Raw genomic sequence first — 19119 nt, 5'->3', positions numbered from 1 at the left:
CAAGTTATTTAAAAAGTGAAGTGTCAGCAAAGTGCTATAAAGAAATTATGGAAAGGAGATTAATGATGTTCATTTTTTTCCCCCATTCATAGTTCAGTTGTGAAAACCTGATTAACTTACTTGTTAAAAGACAATTTATCCTGACCTACAGAAAATTTGGTTTCTCCCATCAGGAGTATTTTTAAATTCCATTTTCCACTAATTTGCCAACATATTCCAGCAACTAGTAATACTAGTTGTTTGGTTTATTTCTTCACTGTCTCTGACCTTCCTTGTCAGAGATTTATATAACTTCAAAAGAGAACTCCTTAGGAGTCAGAACAATAAGCTACTTTTAGTCATATGAATTATGTTATTATTTCTTTTGTGCTTAATATACATCCTCTTCTGGTGTTAATGCTAGTGGTCACTATTTGACCACTAGCAATAGTAGAATTAAATCTTAAAGATACAGAGAATAGGGAAACTTAAAAATCGCTTAAGTCAATCACAAGACAGTATACTGAAAATTCATACATTGGCTTCCTCGAGTTATCTTTTAAAAAGTGAAAACTCCTGTATAAAATAAGACATTTCAGTGTTTTGTCATTATCTTTCTCTTATGTTCCTAATAAATGTTTGCTATATCTTTGAAAATAATTAATTTTACTATAATTTGCCAAGAACACAGTGTTTTATTTTTCTTTGAAGTATTGATTGACTGTTTATATTTTATTTATATTTACTCTTTTTGTTCCAAAAATATTTTAATTTATAAAATACTTAAAATCGCATAATTTAGATCACTGAAACTGGGGACAACATGGAAGAAAAAAGGAGAATAGAGACACAAAATGAAACCAGGAATAAAGTAAAAAACTGCTTATTATAATGATCTACCTATATACTTTTATTATTTTATTATTTATTGTGAAAAATATAGCTGTAAATATAGTATTTTCCTTGATCATATACTGTGTATTGAATGTAGTCCATTGTAAACTTATTTTATGCTACACATCTTTTGTAAAAATAAACTGTAAAACAACCTATAAACTTTAATCAGCAATAAGCATATTTACTTATACAAAGATGCAGAATCAGTCCTTAAATTAGTAGTTTGAATTTCCACAAATTTCTTGTAGAGCATGTTAGAAAATATGTATTTGTTAATAGATTCTTATAAGGGGATAAGATAGGATTGTTATATTTTGTTCTAGTAGTACATTACTATTATTAAATTTACACATCCTGCCTTGAGAAGCATTATTGAGGTCCAGTTTGGAAAAATTAATTTCGTTGAATAGTTCTTATGAAAAGTAAACAAGCTCCTGGAAGTTAAATAATACAGGTTGGTGACTGTTTAGCCATTTTAGTAATGAAAGATTTAAAGATATTAAATGACCAGGTTTTCTGGGTTACTAAAGAGGCCAAGTAATTTCCCTTTGTGTGTTCTAGGTGTCCTGAAAGCCTTAGACCTGAAACAGTGAGGCCCTGTCTGCTTCCTTGTAGAAAGGACTGTATTGTGACACCATATAGTGACTGGACATCATGCCCCAACTCATGTAAAGAAGGTATGAGCTACAGAGTTCTGAAGTCTACTCACCTAGAAAACCTACTCCAGGCAGGACCTCCAACTTCTTCTGGCTGAGCAATGTTTATGATTCTTACACAGGGCTGGGTAATCCTGGTTTGTCATGCATGCCATAAAATTCTAGTTTCATTCTAGAAAATAGCACAGCTTTAAAGAACCAAATGAATGAATTTTATGCCAAAAACTGATTTAAGACTATATGATATAGATCAAAATGAATGGATTTTAGACTTTATGCTATTAATAAGATTTCCTTTAACATTAATTCTAAAAGAATGTGTAGTGTCCCTGTATTTTTCATAAAGAATGTACAGCAATTTTATCAGTACTCATGGCTTCCAAACCTCTTACTGGCAAGAAATAGATGGTCATGGGCCCAGATTCACCATAGATTCAATTATGCAGCCCCCAAGGCTGGGAATAACAGAAAGAGAAAAATGGCCAAATTGTTCCTCTTCCAATACTTAACATGCCGTGAAGCATTTGTTTGCAAGATGAGGATTTGTTCCCAGTTTGGTTTGGTTTTGCTTTTATTACTGACAAAGACTCTTTAATATAATGGCACGCACTTTGATAACTCTTTACCCTTCAGGATGGGGTCCTTTCTCATTGCTGCTGAGAAAGATATCAATATCCTCCAGGTGACTTATGCAATACCTTAGCAAGTTTTCTCTCAGTGTCACGGGAGGCACTGTCTCCTATTTTGTTTTTTTTTTACTATTGCAGCAAATGCAGATGATGTTTCATAAATTTCTTTTATCTTTTTTATTTTATTTATGCTTCTTGACTAAAGAGATTCAATTAAGAATCAACTTCTAAGGGGGCCCGGGTGGCTCAGTTGGTTAAGTACCTGACTCTTGATTTTGGCTCAAGTCAAGATCTCAGTGCTGTGAGATTGAGCCTTGTGTCTACCCTCCACACTCAGTGCAGAGTCTGCTTGAGATTCTCTCTCTCCCTCTCCCTCTGCCCTTTCCCCCATTCACTATTTCTCTCTAAATAAATAAATAAAATCTTTAAAAAAAGAACTTCAACTTCTAGATTAACAACTATTTTAAATTGCCAAAAATTATTTAAATCCTTAAGATGCTATATGAAATCATAAATTTAATAATGGGTTGTTTTTACAGTGTGATTATCCTTTTATACAGTTAAAACATCAGTTCCTTTTTATGCTTTTTAAAAAATTTTAGGTACTCTTGAAGTATCAAATAAAATTAAACCTTTATAAAGTGAGCAAGAGTATACAATTTTGATTTTAAAATTCTTTGAGACATCTAAACTGTTTTTGCTGCAAAAAGTTACATGTGTTAATATTTTCAAAACAAAGCTAATGGCATTAAATTTTATGATTAAAGCAGCATCGCTGATAATTTTTCCAGATTTTCTTTTATTTTCTTAAAAATTAACATATGATATTATTTAGTTTGGTCATAATCAGCAACAGAATTCTACTTTATCAGTCAGTATTTCTGTAGCAATTGTTACTCATCACTGCACTAAAAAAGGTTATTACATGGAATTTATGTGCTTTCAAGTATTATGTTTTCATACTTAATGTTCATGTTAATATGGGATAAGGCCATTTACTAATAATTCCAAAATATGTGCAGTTACATTTATAATCATATAATTAATCATCTAACACAAACTTAGCATTTTTAAGTGAAAATTTTTAAAGATTTTATTTATTTGAGAGAGAGAAACAGAGAGAGGAAGAGAAAACACAGTCAAGGGGATGGGGAGGGACAGAGGGAGAAACAGGCTCCCCAGTGAGCAGAATCTCAGGACCCTGGAATCATGACCTGAGCCAAAGACAGACACTTAACTGATTGAGCCACCCAGGCATCTCTGTAATGCCCTTTAAATAAAATTTAGCAGATAGATGAAGAAATACATTATAAATACTATGTACATGATAATTAAATTAATACTTATCTATATATATATTTATATATAAATATAATATATATACATAAATTGTTATTGGATTTCTTATTTATTGATTCCTATATATATAACTGGTACATTAATGGCCCTGTAGAGAGGACATAGTCTCTGACTTTATGGAAGCTTTTGATCTCATTTAATATATAGAATAATATAAGATTTCTAAAATGTAAAGCTCTTCAATGTAAATCAGATAATGTAAGACTATTGAATAAGCTTTAGTGGTAAAACAGAGAGAGCTCTAAGGAAGGGAAGGGGGAAAATATTGTGAGAGCAAATAGCGAAAATCTTGAAATTAAAGTGGAAGCAATCTTTGTGAAAGGGGGAACATAGGGATTCCCTGGGTGGCTCAGCGTTTAGAGCCTGCCTTTGGTCCAACGTATGATCCTGGAGACCAGGGATCAAGTCCCATGTCAGGCTCCCTGCATGGAACCTGTTTCTACTTCTGCCAGTGTCTCTGCCTTTCTCTGTGTGTGTGTGTGTGTCTCTCAGGAATAAATAAATAAAATCTTAAAAAAAAAAGAAAAGAAAAGAAAGGGGGAACATATAAAGGAATCCCAAGAGAGGATCAAAAACATGAGGAAAACTCTTAGATGACCATGAGAAGATATGTTGTTTGAGAGGAAAATGACAGCTAGTCCACTGGAACCCAGACTGAGGGAAGAAAAATTAAGATGTGAAGTTGGAAAGAAGATTGGAGACAGGTTATGGAAGACCAAATTGAGCTTCTATATAGCAGGACACAATTTTTAGTTTTTGAACATAAATATGAGTAGTGGATTTCATGATATAATGGAATGAGTGAACTTTAAATCAGCAAATGGTTTGAACACATCCTGGCCACTTAGCAGCCAAGTAACCTTATGTAAGATATTTAAACTTGCCAAGCCTTGGTTATAACATCTATGAGTTGTTCTGTGGTACAAATGAGATATGGTAAAGTGCTCTATGCTTTGTGAACCATGGCCCAACTGACATATAACTTATTAGTTAGTTTATATTTTATATTAATTTTTATCCCATATTTTATTTTTGTATAAGTTCCTATAGGAAACAAACCACAACCTGCATATGGTCAGTGTCTAGTGAATGTTTTAATTTGACTTATTAAGCGCAATCTTTCTTAGAAGTTTGTGTATCAGTGTGAGAAAAGTATTTAGATCATGATGAAGAGAAAAAATTATTTGTAGATATGTTTATTGATAATTGTTTTTAAATGCTCATCATGTCATTAAACATTATTAAGCAATGATTCATTTTTTCTTTCTACAATGGTTTCTCAAGTAAGTATACTATACTAAGCACAATTTTAAATATAAAGGAAATAGCAGTAACAAGGAAATCAATGATCCTTGCTCTCAGGAAGCTTATAATCTGGTGGTAGGAGACAGACAAGGCATTTAATGACTGTTCAACAAGTATGAAGGATCAAGGGAAGTGTGTAGGGGTGCTGAGGAGAGAAAAGAAGATGTGACATCATTTTGGAGAATGCAAAAGCAGACAAGCTAATAACATACAGAATTTCTTGGCACCATGGAGTGCCTATTTAGTTGTATCTTTAAAAAGGGGTTGCTCCACACAATTGTCCTTGTTCCTCCAGCCGTGTTCAGCTGCCTGAGTGCAGAAAAAGTGTAACAAAAGAATTGGTTTAGATTAGAGTTGGGGCTTTCCCAGGAGAGTACAAGGTAAAAAAGAGAGGAACAGGGAATTAAGGATGTTTTCAAGGGAGTCCTTATTGTAGTAATGAAGTATGAAACCTAAGTTAGTTTGGGATGGAAGTGAGGTTATGAAGAGAATGATAGATAATGGAAAAGTAAAAAAGTAATAAGGAAAGTAGACTAGCAGTCGCAAGTGAATTTGAGGAATTTTAGTAGGATGATAACTGAAACTATTGACCTAGAAGGTTAGGAGGAGTGATGGAAAAGTAAGGAGTTTAAAGATGAACATGTACAATGAGAGTAACTAATGATAATAACATCAAGGGATGAATGAGAAAAGCTAGTAATTGATTTGAAATGGAGGGAAAGGTCATTGAAGATGAGGAGGAGCACTAATTCAGAGCCCAGCACCTTGCATGGAATAATCATGTGGTTGCCAAAGCCACCACACTGGTGGCAGGGGTAGGAAGAGAAAGGATTACTGTGAGGGACATTCTAAAGTTGTTAATTAATGAAATGTTGGTAGCTGGCTGCTACAAGGTAAATAGCTGATGGAAAGTTGATGACAGAGGACTTGGAGACTTTTAAAGATAAACGGAGAAGAAAAGACTAAGAAATGTCTAGAATCAGCTTCCACTGGCAAAAAATATGAAGGAAATTTTCCAAGAAGAGATAGAAGATGGGTGACTGATGGAAGGATTAGAGGATGGAACAAAATGAGAAGTTGAAAATCAGGTTATGTATGTAAGGAGTGCTGTGGGTCTAGATGATGATGGAAGACATGTGGGGGTGACAAGAGGGATGGTGGCAGCGGTACTAGCTTCTTGAAAGTGACAGACAGCTGAGATATATAATGAGTTTAGTTGGGCTGATCTTGTGAAGGGTTTAAATAACCTCTGTGAATTAAAATGCACAGTGCTATTAGGATACTGTTCTCCCCTGGAGCTTCTGGGTGGTGGTGGCCAAAGAGTGCAAGAATGCCAGCACAGAAATCTACTGTCCTGTGACAAGAAGCTCTCTGAGAGATAGGGCTGTGTTTGGTCGTCTCAGCAGGAACAGGAGATCAGCCCTGCTTGTTCTATTTGGAGGTTCTCTACTGAGTCCTATATAACAAGAGGTTTTTAGAAACCCTAAACCTAGGCACTCAGACTTAAAAAGAATAACTCTAATTGTCTATTGAGGAAATAAAGCCTAGGGGATGGCAGAGAGGGTTGCTGTTGGACAACAGTGCCAAGATGCTTTGTGTGTCTGGATAAGCCTTTTCTGTATTTGCCTGTAGACTGCTATAACTGATAATAACGATACAATGGTGTAATAGAAAACTAGCCTATTGTTGTAAGGACAAAAAAAGCAATGATATATGGGATTAGGTTTTTTTTTCCCATCATTTGGTATGAAATGGGAATAGTCCAAACTTCATTGAAATAACACTGACTTCCACATGCAATTAAAAATAGTAAATGGAGTTCTATGTCCAAGGATAGATAATAGCAACAGAAAATTAATTCAAGGATAGAGTGTTTTTTTTTTTAATTCTGCAGGTAAAGTCTAAATTGTATTAGAATTTTAAATTTATGAAAATGTGGAGCCACCCTTCCTTCAAAAATCACTTTAAATAGGTAATATTGAAAAAAAAAAAAAGAGGTAATATTGCAAAAAAATGGAATAGAATAGCTTAGCATTCCAGGACGAACAAAAGGAATTATTTGAAATGTTATTCAGAGAGGTCTCAAGATATGTCTTGAAAAATCAATGCCAATGAAGATCAGTTGAGTAGAGAGTAGTTTTAATCCTCAAACCAATGCACTTGTTAACTTTTTCCAAGTTTTTATAAATTTTTACACAAGACTTTTATGAGAACTAGTAAGCATTTATGCATATAAATTATTTATAACTATAATTTTAAAAATGTCAATACTTTTGATTAAATAATACATTTCACTATTCACATTTTGTTCACTCCTTTTTTCTAACTGCATTTATTGACTTGAGAGCTAGAACAGATATTGCAGAGATATCTATTCTGCCTTGATGCCCTGAAGCAGTATGACGTTAGGATTACCCCGAAAGATGTGAAAACTACCTTTACATTTTGCTTCTTACATGAAACATTTCCCTTTCAATTTCCTAGCTCAATGTTACTCCAGCCTGCCATCCATCCCTCCCATCTAGCTTAACAAATCTTAGTTTTTCCTGCCCTTTACATCTTCCCATCAAGTAAATTCCCCAGTGAAATTTATCTTGAATGTCTTCAAATAATCTGTAAAATGCCATAACTACCTGAGAGATTGCATGCCTTCTGAGTCTGTGTGCCTCATTATCACATGACTGTTTTCTGAATATATAATCCTTTTTTTTTCTATTTCCAGCCTAAATAGATACTTTCAAATATAAACAGGAATATTTCTTTATTTTCCCCATGTTTATTATTTCCAGGGAACAGAACGATCCCTTATCTTGTATTAATCCTCAGTGCACAAATTTTGTACCCATGTGCTTCCTACTATAAGAAAGTAGATAAAAAGACATAGAAGATACTATCTTCTCAGTTGAGAAGTGAGATAAATGTGTTTGTTCATCCAGCAAATATTTGTTAAATCCTTACCATGTGTGACTGGTATCCTAGGCACTAAAACACAAAGATAAAGGAAACTATACATGTCTGTCAACCAAATACAATAAACTAGGTGCATATGCATACAGGAAGCCATGAAGGTTATAAAATTCCAAGTTTGCCAGCTCAAGTTATTAGTGAGAAACCTTCCACTTTTCTTTTCAAATGTATACCGTAGCTCTCCCTTTGTCTGCATTCTGATCTGAGGGCCCTATAACCTGGCTCAGCTCCGCAGTGCTATTTCTTTGAACATACAAGTAATTTCCTAACTGAGATCTGGGAGTCACTGAAACTCCCAGTGGATACGAACATGGGTATCCTGACACTTGCTGTGTAACTCCATTAGACTTCCTCTGTAGGTGTTAGGGTTTTAGAATGTCCTGCTTTCATCAGCTCACACTCTCTGTTTTGCGAGCTGCACAAGGTTAAGGTATTTGAACTTTTTAAAGAATAAACGGATTGCTACTGTGGAATCAATTATGGAAGTGAAAAGGGTTATTGTAGTCTTGTATATAAAACACAAGCTTGTGGACATTGTGATGAAAGGCACTAGAATGTTTTAGAGCTGTACCTGAGGTGAAATTTTTACTTTCGAGTCAAAAAATGAAGTGCGATTGAAACACTACATGCTGCCTCTCAAATCTGAACAGTGCTGCCCGTGTCCCATGTGATATCCAGATAGTTAGTGACCAGGAGCTTCGGTGTATAAAGTGCCACTGATGCTGAGCTCATGGTCTCCACCAGGCTCCAGATCCTTGAGTCTCAATTCCATGTCTGTTGTCTACCTGCAGGTAGAGAAGGGGTTGAGAGTTACTGACTCTGAGAATCTTGATCATTCCAGAAACAAAGGCCTGCTCCTCCATGTTCTTTGTCTCTTTTCCCTGTTAAACAGACGCACACCTCCCTCCTTCTCCCAATGCCAAACAGATGATTAGAATGGTTATTTAGCTCATATACTCTTTTAAAAAGATGAAAGACGGATCATAATATTAAAAAAGAAAAATAATAGAAAGTATAAAAGAAGGATGAAATCAAGTAGTAAATGGAATTGGGGAGAGGAAGGGAAAAATTATCCTATCAAGTCAAAGTTAAGGTAAGCTCCTGCACTTGAGAAGAAAATTAGCCCTGAGATTCTAAAGAACGAAGCAAAAAATAGAAACCTGTAAGAGTTTTAACAGACTGTCAAGGGAAACAAAATTTTCCTTGTTCTCAATTATTAGAGGAATTTGTCACCTGGATCTTAAAATAGGGGCCATTGGACAACATAATGATGGAAGCAGCATTAGCAATTTTATTAAAAGTCCCATTGCATTTCTTACATCTTTCCTAGATAAATGATATTTAATATGTAAAAGTTGCAGCTGGCATTCAAACTGCTATTTTACCTGTAGTATTCTAATTATTCACTGAAATTGTTAACATAATCACTAATGGGAATAATGGTAAAAAGTTGCATGTGGACCCTAGAATCTTAAATTGAGATAAGATATACAAGGTCATCTATTCCAATAGATCTCAAACGTGGCTGTTCATTCACAATTCCCTGGCAAGCTTTGTAAAAATCAGATTCCCAAATCCAGCTCCCAAAGATTCTGACCGATTTGTTTTTATTTTCAGTTTTTAAAGGAAATTCTTCTACATAGTCAGACATTTGGGAATCTTTAATCTGATTTCTGTGGAAATCTTCAGTTCACTTTGCTGGGAATCACTTGCCCAGACCATGTTGAGGGATGCCCCGACTTCATGAGGAAAGATATCCCTTATTAGGAAGTTTTAATTGTCAAATCACATTTTTCTACTGACACAATAACATTAAGAAAATTTCATTTAATTTTTTATTAAACATCCATTGTTAAGGACTGCTAACCCTTCTAAATTTTTCTTCTCCTGTCTCTGCATATCAAATATTTAATGATCTTGCAGAAAATGTAAATGCATTAAGGGAACTCTATTAAAATAATTCTTTAGGGAATTCTAATGTAATTAAAATTGTGTCATGTGGTCATTTGTCCTTAAAGGGTATATATTATAAATTGAAATATCTTTTATTAAAGTTGGCAAGTCTTATACATTGTCTCAAGTACTAAAATATTTAGACATCTTTATATGAGTAATACTGTCAAGTGGATATCTTCATTGAAGGTAAATCTTAATTATTTCCATTGTTTTTTAAAAAAATAATTTGGAGTTATTTATTTACAGTAATTGCTACTATGAATGCTTCTGTAAAAATTCTGCCTCTAAGAAGCCACTTTTGTTTCACTACTTACGGCCCTGATGTTTAGAATGTGACCTGAATTGAAGATCTTAGACTGTTTAACATGAATAATAAATGACTAGAATAATTTATGAGGTATGCATTTCAAATTAAGTGAATAACAAAGAAATAAAATTTCACATTAAAACATTGAATATAGTCTCCTAAGAAAGATTCATTAGAACTGTATGAGTCCCATGTGGTAAATAGGACTATGTGAAATGGCATAAAAATAAACCTAAGGTAAAGGAAAATAAATTAATTAGATCTGTCATATTTCTCCAGGGGAAAGAAATATACAAAGGAGCAATTACTTTGTAGCTGCACATTAGGAAGGCTAGTTGACTATGGAACTATTTTCTCTGTTCTTCACATTTTTGAATATAAATTGATTAGGTTCTCGGTATAAGGGTCTGGAGAATTTCGAAAGTGATTAGACTAGATGAGGCCCCTAATTCAGGGATGTCAAAGCACAGGTAGCTGGAAGCAATGTCATTTCTTCACGCCGGCTGGTATTTGAAGATTGTTTTAGCAGTGCAGAGTACAGCAGTTAAAACGCTGCCTCATTCCAGGGGACTCCGGAGTCAGAAAGCAGTCTCGGCACCGGGTCATCATTCAGCAGCCGGCCAACGGGGGCAGGGACTGCACGGACCCGCTCTACGAAGAGAAAGTCTGTGAGGCCCCTCAAGTGTGCCAAAGCTACAGGTAATGGAGTTAAAGAAAAATCACTGTAAGCCACGCACTGAGCAAATACTTCAAGACCATTTTCTTTCCGATGATGAGAAAAGAAAGCCAATGACTGTCCCGCAGGCTCAGCAGAGTTTGCAACTGTTTATGGCTGGATGTGCCAATTCTTGCCTCTTTAGGGGAGCTGTTCTGCTACCGAAATTATCTCCAGGGAGACAAATACTTGTGTAAATTTCCAGACTGTATCACTAGCTCCGGGGATTCGGGGAAACGTCTTATGTTGATTTTAAACTATAAGAAATTCAAAGAAGTAGTTAGCAATTATGAAACATATAAGCAATTCTTTTTCTGGGAGAGGAGTAGCCTAAGCCTTCCTCCCCTGGCTCCAAAGAGCACCTGTTCCTCATAAACGCTGGCATTCTGGTTCACAAAATGACATCTTTATTTCACTGATGCTAGTAAAATGTCTGTCCTGTTCATTTGTGGCCACGTCAAGGAAAATTCAGGTTATTCAGGCTCTACATCATCATCTTGATAATTATTAGGGAAATTTTTCCTTGTGACTATTAAAAGAAAGCACCTAATCGAAACTTGATGTGGTATATAATTGCCATCTGATGACAGATGACATATTATGGCAGTAACTGATGGTATGTGTGATCACAAAATACGATGAATCTGATGGTAAATTTGCCATCTTAATTTCTCTGTATTTAATTCTGATATGACAAACAGTATAATCGCATGTTTACCCTGAACAATGACAACTATCAGCCCCAAGCTAATTTATTTGGGAGATTTGTTTTTGTAAAATGTGTTGTAATTGTGATTTCTGAGTTACCCCTACACTGCTAACCAAAAGATACCATTCAGAAGGCTCATGACATGAATAGTTTCACAATTCTAATATAAAGTAAACAGGGCAGCTCCGGTGGCTCAGCGGTTTAGTGCTGCCTTTGGCCCAAGGCATGATCCTGGAGACCCAGGATTGAATCCCACGTCGGGCTCCCTGCATGGAGGCTGCTTCTCCCTCTGCCTGTGTCTCTGCCTCTGTGTGTGTGTGTGTATGTGTGTGTCTCTCATTAAATAAATAAAATCTTTTTTTAAAAAAAGAATATAAAGTAAACATACCTTATTTAAATGGGATGCATCACTTCTAGTACTATCTGCTACATCTGATGGCAGTCCTAATCCAAGAAAAATGTAACAAGTATCAACTATACTTCAGGTTTTTTTTTTTTTTAAGGCTAAATGCAGCTATAGATTTCATTTCTGTAGAAGTTGACAGTGATGAACTCTTGTCTCCACAGCCATAGAAAGTACTTGTATATTTAATGTTGCTTTTGACAATGTCTTGATAGAGGTCTAAATTACATTTAGATAGAACTAAGCATTGTGAAATAAATTCCCATTTGCTGTGCTCAAAGTCATGTTTCCATGCCACCGTATCTCTGTGATTTGCCTGGTATTTTTGCTTCCTCTCTATGAAACTTCTGTTCTTTTCTTGCAGGTGGAAGACCCACAAATGGCGCAGGTGCCAGTTGGTCCCTTGGAGTGTGCGACAGGACAGCCCTGGAGCACAGGAAGGCTGCGGACCCGGACGCCAGGCAAGAGGTGGGAGGCTCCCTTACACCCCTGATTTGCTTTACATTTACATTTACATTCTTCACTCACTTAACCACCAGCCTGATGAGTTTGTCACTTCGATGACATGCTTAGCAAACAGAGCAGCAGATATCTGTCTGCTACCACTCTTTCTACCTAACATGGCAACATGGAAGCTCATCCTTTTCAATCCTTTGTTCTTTGACAGGAGCCTATAAATACTGTGGTTGAATTTTTCCTTCATTCATATTTAGAAGTGAATCAAAGCAAGCTCTTTGAGAACCTTATGACTATATTGTACCCTGCAGCTTGTTTGGGATTTTTGGGTTACTTTTTGGATTGTGCTATTCCATTACAGTTTGCTTGCCACCCTAACAGTCAATAAGATCCTTATATCCTTGCCCATGTGAACTATATATGTATGTGCATATAATGTACCATAACTGGTTAACTTTCTGGAAATTCTCAGCAATAGTATCCCTAGTGTTGTCATGGCTATGCCCAATTTTGTTCATATTCAGTGCTGATTTTTAAATGGCAGATTTATTTACTCAAAACCTGCCATATGTGGACTGCAATCTGTCTGCTCGACTAGATAACATGGAATCTTGCAAAAATGAGTGATGGAAACGTTTCCAACATTTACTGAGTAGTATGGTTATTTACTAGATATTGTGGATAATACATTCCAAGATTTGGAACAGGTTGTTTATACTTGTAACAAGTTCAGCCTTTAGAGAACATGATTGTTTTTACTTATATTGACTTTTAACATGTAGTTCCTGCTACATACTTAAAGTAGCTGAATACATAATTAAATACACAGCCTTTTTTTTAATGCATAAAAATGCATTTTGCCCCCTCATTTAGTAGCTATGTATATGATGATGATGCAAAAGTCTAAACACAGAATTCCAGTTTTTGTTTATTTTGATTCTTGACAGTGAAAAGGTTGCTTTCTTAATTTGAGAAAAATAATCTATGTTTTTGTAAAAATCTATTTTTATCTTATCCTTTTAGAGATCGTTATTTGAAACCTAAAATTTAGTTTATAAATAATATTAACTACCTAGTTGTTTTTAGAATTTTGTTTCATATGGTTAATTTTCCTTATTTATCCTTCATAAGCTATGGCTAAAACATAACTATCTCTTACAGTTAGAGAGACTTAGGTGTTTAGAATTGAAAATCATTTCAAACCATTCATTGAGAAGTTGAGTGATACAAGAACTTCTTATTCTACCTTGCTCATTCCTCCTGAGTCAAGCATATGGTTGCATACAATTCAGGCCCCACATAGAGTTTCTAATGAAACAGACTTGAAATTGAGAATCAGGAAACGTGGGTTTTAGTCTAGTTCTTTCACTAACACAGGGTGAGGCTTGCTCATCCCTTCAGCTTCCTGGGTCTCAGTTAATTTAAATGAAAAAAAAAAAAAAAGAGGGCTGGGCCAAATGATCTTTCAGGATTTTTCCAATTTTTGTATTCTATAATCTATGCACAGATAATACCCAGGGGACAAAGTGTGAAAATAAAGTTAGGTAAAACAAATGAAAGCCGTATTTTTATCAAATAGCATGGGAGGAAAAGCAGCACAAGTGTGAAACAGCTTCAGTTCCAAATTATTCCTTAACCACTGCACAACTGTGGTTCATTCATTTCCTCCCTCAGAGGCTGAGAACATAATGATCCCCACAGTGCTTTGTACATATTAAGTCTATCTTCAATGTTAATTCCTTCCCCCCTTCCTGTTAGATCATGGCCCCAGGGAATGTGCACAGAGGTCATAGTAGGCATAAAAGCAATAATATTAACATGGCCCTTTGGTTTTTGATGCATAATCTGCATAAAAACTGTTCTTTCTGTGATTACTGGCAATCATCTCATTTCCAAATCTAAAAACCTCTATTCATGCCTCCTCCTGGGTGTCTGCTTCCTAGTATCTAATACTGTGACCCACTCCCAGCAGGAAAAGGGGAGCTTCCTCTAGCTTCCTCAATGCTACTTTCTCCTGCCTTTCTGATTGTTCATTCTTGGTTTCCTGTTACTGATACTTCTTCCTCTGCCTGTACTTAAATAATTTCTAATCTTGGCATACTTGTGAGACCACTTACATTATCTTGACAATCTTTTCTATTTTCCAGATCTCTGAAAGAGGAGGTCGCATTATAACAAATTATTTCTGCATAAATATATCAGAAGAACCCCTTTAATTTCCATCAGAAGACCCTTTAATTTCCATATGAAGATAGCCTTTTGCTTTGTTGCCTTGGTAGATTAAAGATTCTTTTCCTTAGAGCCTGTATTCCTACAGAAACATAAAATGAGGAAAATTAAGAATATAGAAATAGCTTTTGCTATTGGCAAAAAGCAGAAGTTTCTTCCCTTGAGGGTCATAGCTCTTTTCAGAACTCTGCATGATAGAGTCAGATTCTTACTATTTTCATCTTTATTCCTATCTGATCAGACTAAAATGCCAACTGGTACTGTTTTTCTGGTGATTAAAATAATTGTATGGTAAGTATTACCATCAATCAGCAAAGACTATAGAGAATCTACCCTCTGTCCTCTCCTATACATCAGACTTTCTAGTTCTAGTCACTCACTTGACTGCGACTGACTTTAGAAGACAGTGTAGAAAGCCATGAATGTCAGGAAAAGATGCATATGTTCAAGCCAGGGTGCCTTCGTTTGGTTAGGAAAATGAGATCACTGGTAACATCACCCAATAAGTAGGAGTTAAAGACTGAAATTGATCCATTGCAAAAGCAACCATTTGAAGCTAAAGCACTTAAGAAAGACCGAAAGGATAGGCTGGACTTAACTTCTACCATAACATTAGAATAAGTAGAAAGGAGGGAAAAAAGATCAATTATGTAAGCTAAGTATTTGGAGAAAGAAAAACAAAAACATTAAAAGTATTCACAGAAAATTGGTAGGTCAAAGCTCCAAAAATGTGAGCTAGAGCCTGGGGTGATTTTGTAAAAGGCTATAAATGTCAGGACCAGTATTTTAGGCCTCGTTCAATAAGTGGTAGGAGCAAGGACCTGATGAAAGTACTGTTTTATCTGTCAGCATGTAGAGAATAAACTAGGAAGATAAGACGTGTGAATCTGGATGCCAGCTAGCACAGGGTTATAGCAATGTGAGGCTGAGTAATAGGGGCTCAGATTGGAACTACAGTAGTGGGAATTGGCAAAAATAAGTGAATTTTTAACATACAAGTAGAGGAAAATAACATCAAGACTTAGTGGCAAACTATAGATGATGAGATTGAAATAAGTGAGTCAAAGATGATCATATGGTTCTTGACTCTAATATGTTCTTGAGAATAGTTGTAATATTGGTGAAAATTCTTAGGTCTGAAAGAACTAACTTTAGAAATTATATTTTATAGATTGTACATAAGAGATGATTGCAGGAGAGCAAACTGGAAATATCTAAGTATGCATTGAAATGTAGAAATGTCACTATAGAGAAAGCTTCGGACAGCAGATAGAAATTTGGGTAGCATTTCCATAAAAGGATTTAATGAAGCCATAGGAGAAGCTAAGATCTCTACAATATATGGTGCGTAGGAGAAAAGGTGGTTATTGTATTTTCCCATTAATAAGTCTCTTTTTTCTCTAACCAGTATGCATTTGTATACTCTTTAAGCATTTTTTTTTTTTTTTACATAGAGAATTTTAATGGTATCAGCTTTAAATTACTATTTTCTTGCTTAGGTTGGAAATGACATGCTATGAACTAAAATATGAGATTGCTAACTTTATCAGTCTATGATTCTAAAAATAAAAGTGAAAAAGAAAATAAATAAAGATAAAAGTGTTTATCACATGGTTTGTATCAAACTATTGATCTAGATCAGCTGACAGCTAACAGAGTAGCCTGTGTACCCAATCTAACCCACAGCCTGAGCATTTTTTGTCTTTGTTGTTGCTGTGTTTTTGTTTGTTTTGTTTTGTTTTTTTCATCTAAAGGTTGATTGGAACACAGCTGTACCAATTTCTTTACCTATGGCCTAAGGCTGTCTCCAAGATAATGAGGCAAAAATATTTACTATCTATCTAGCCCTTTACAGAAAAAGGTTGCTGACCTCTGATCTAAACTCAAGCCAGGTAATCAATGATAGAGTCACAACTTCTGAATAGTCATTACTCAGTAGGATCAGAGAACCCCTGAAGTTTATCTGATCACTTGGGAAGAAGTTTTTCCATTTATCCTTAAAGGAACTACTTTAGGGGCACCTGAGTGTCTCAGTGGTTGAGTGTCTGCCTTCAACTCAGGTCATGATCCCGGGGCCCAGGGATCAAGTCCCATGTCGGGCTCCCCACAGGGAGCCTGCTTCTCCTTCTGCCTATGTCTCTGCCTCTCTCTGTGTGTCTCTCATGAATAAATAAATAAAATCTTTAAAAAAAATAAAGGAACTACTTAAGTTATAAGAGCAGTGGACTTTAAACACTGTCACAGTAGTAAAATGCACACATTTAGAATGAAATTGCAGCATTCTTTGGTGGGGGGATGAGAAATAAAACTTTGACTGTAAAACTTTATTAGTAAATTTTTTTTTTTAAAGAATAAAAGGTAAAACCAGATAATATATAGGATCTGGAAGACACGTGATAAGACCTCATAATTCCCCTGTCTAGAAGCTGATAAATCATATCCAAGACATTAAGAGTTAATTTACTAGGTATGAATAGAATGGAAAGAATGTGTGTGTCTTATATAGTATGCACGACTCAGCAGCAGACTTACAGGGTCACCTATTATTTTGGTCAGATTTTCTCAAATGACTTGAACTTTGCACAGTAGAAGAAACTCTGAATTCTCTTTTACTAGCTTACTAGCCAACCGTCCTAGGTCTCCTCTTTTCCAGTCACCTACACCTATTTTTACCAACCGTTAACAACAAAGTGGCTGTTATGGGCAGACTTTCATTTTTGCTATTAGTAGCATAATTGTTCTAATTGTAGGAATTATCTGTGTGGATACCCTGGAAAGGATTTGGGAAGCAATTATGTTCCCAGAGTCTCTTTAACAAGTGATTGTAACTGCTTACCATTCCAGCATGGACACTCACTCTAAAGCAAATTAGTGAGAATCAGCCTTACTCAAACATGAGTTAGAATGACACAGATGGGAGAATATAGGAAGATTCTACTCCAGTCAAGTAAATGCAGTCTTGACCAAGTCTACCTTCTCTGTATTTCAGAACTATGTGAAAATGCTTTCAGAACTATTATATCAGAACATAAAGTGCTTTGAGAGAAAATTGATATGCTCTGAAAATTGAAACATGTTTATTTATGATCCAATCCCATTACATTTTAAAGGAAAAATGAAATAATGGTGAAGGGAAATTTTGTATCGAGCATTCCCAGAACACATAATTTTTGCCCAATCTTCTCTAAATTGAATTAGCTACTCTGCTATAAACAGGATATTTTCCTTAAGTTTATCAAGTGTATCTATAAAAACATTAGAAATCCTATATAAAATAAGTGCTTAAAACTTTGTGTTGATAACTCTATCAGTCTCCTTAGGCTCCTATAATAAAACACTATAGACTAGGTGTTTAAGCATAGGAATTTATATCTCACAGTCTGGAGGCTGGAAAATCCAAATCATGCTGCTGGCCAATTCCAGTTCTGGTAAGATCTCTCTTTCTAACTTGCGGATGGTTGTTTTCTTGCTATGTCTTCACATGTTGGAGAGAAGAAGAGAGCAAGCTAGCTCTCTGGTCTCTCCTTCCAAGGGCACTAACCTCATCATAAGGACCCCATCCTCATGACTTCCTCTATGCCCATTCACTTCCCAAACACTACATCTCCAAATTCTATCATATTGGAGAATTCAACATATGAATTTCCAGGGACACAGTCCATAGCAATAATGAAGGACCAGTGTCTTAAAATAAAATTCCTATTCCACTGTACACAGCCATTGATACTAGCTCACTCAGAAAGCTATAAAAACAGGTTAACACCAGTCCCTAAAAGCCAGTTCAAACTTCCTGAATATCATTCAGTACTATTCATTCTTGCATAAAACAAATATTTATTGAATACATGCCACATGTTGCCTGTTGCCTACATGGTAGTGGGCCCAGACTGTTGAGAGAATAAAAAGTATGTAATAAATAGTTTTCACTTATTTCCTATAGCAGGTAATATACTATGAGTATACATGATCCAGGTTTCAAGCATATTAGTAATACATTGGTAATGTATTTACACAATAACCACTAGAGACTTCAGAAAAGATAAAAAGAAGTAACCACAGATAAGGCATAGTGACAGAGGAAATGACTTTTAAATCTAAGATAACAAAAACAAAAAGGCACAAAATAAAATCTTTATGCATGGGGAACAGTGCATTGAGTAGTTTGCCTTTCACTCCATATGAGTGAGTTGGAAGCAAAGGGCTGCTCTGAGGAGGATTTGAATACTGGGGTGGGAGTGGGCACTAGGAGAGGCAGAGAGGGAGAAGGAGTACTGTTCTGATAGGAAATTAGACATAGGGAGGGGCTTGAGCCAGATTTTCACTATTAAGAATGGTACGGTCCAAGAAATTTTATGTAATGGTATAAGAAAAGAAGAGGGACACCTGGGTGGCTCAGTGGTTTAGCACCTGCCTTTGGCCCAGGGCGTGATCCTGGAGTCCTGGAATCAAGTCCCACATTGGGCTCTCTGCATGGAGCCTGCTTCTCCCTCTGCCTGTGTCTGCCTCTCTCTCTCTCTCTCTTTCTCCCTGTCTCTCATAAATAAATAAATAA

The 19119-nt window shown here is 35.6% G+C and overlaps 1 protein-coding gene across 1 annotated transcript in view; it reads left to right on the top strand.

Moving 5' to 3' along the window:
- THSD7A (thrombospondin type 1 domain containing 7A) overlaps positions 1-19119 on the top strand; it is a 428255-nt gene that overhangs the window by 339008 nt on the left and 70128 nt on the right. Inside the window, exons 9-11 of the mRNA XM_025471202.3 lie at positions 1438-1553; positions 10622-10754; positions 12247-12350. Of these exons, the coding sequence (XP_025326987.3) occupies positions 1438-1553; positions 10622-10754; positions 12247-12350 (353 nt within the window). The remainder of the gene's footprint in view (positions 1-1437; positions 1554-10621; positions 10755-12246; positions 12351-19119) is intronic.

This window comes from Canis lupus, chromosome 14, assembly GCF_003254725.2.
Source record: "Canis lupus dingo isolate Sandy chromosome 14, ASM325472v2, whole genome shotgun sequence".
Taxonomy (NCBI): domain Eukaryota; kingdom Metazoa; phylum Chordata; class Mammalia; order Carnivora; family Canidae; genus Canis; species Canis lupus.
Note: the sequence above shows the minus strand (reverse complement) of the source record. Positions and strands in the feature narration are given on the sequence as shown.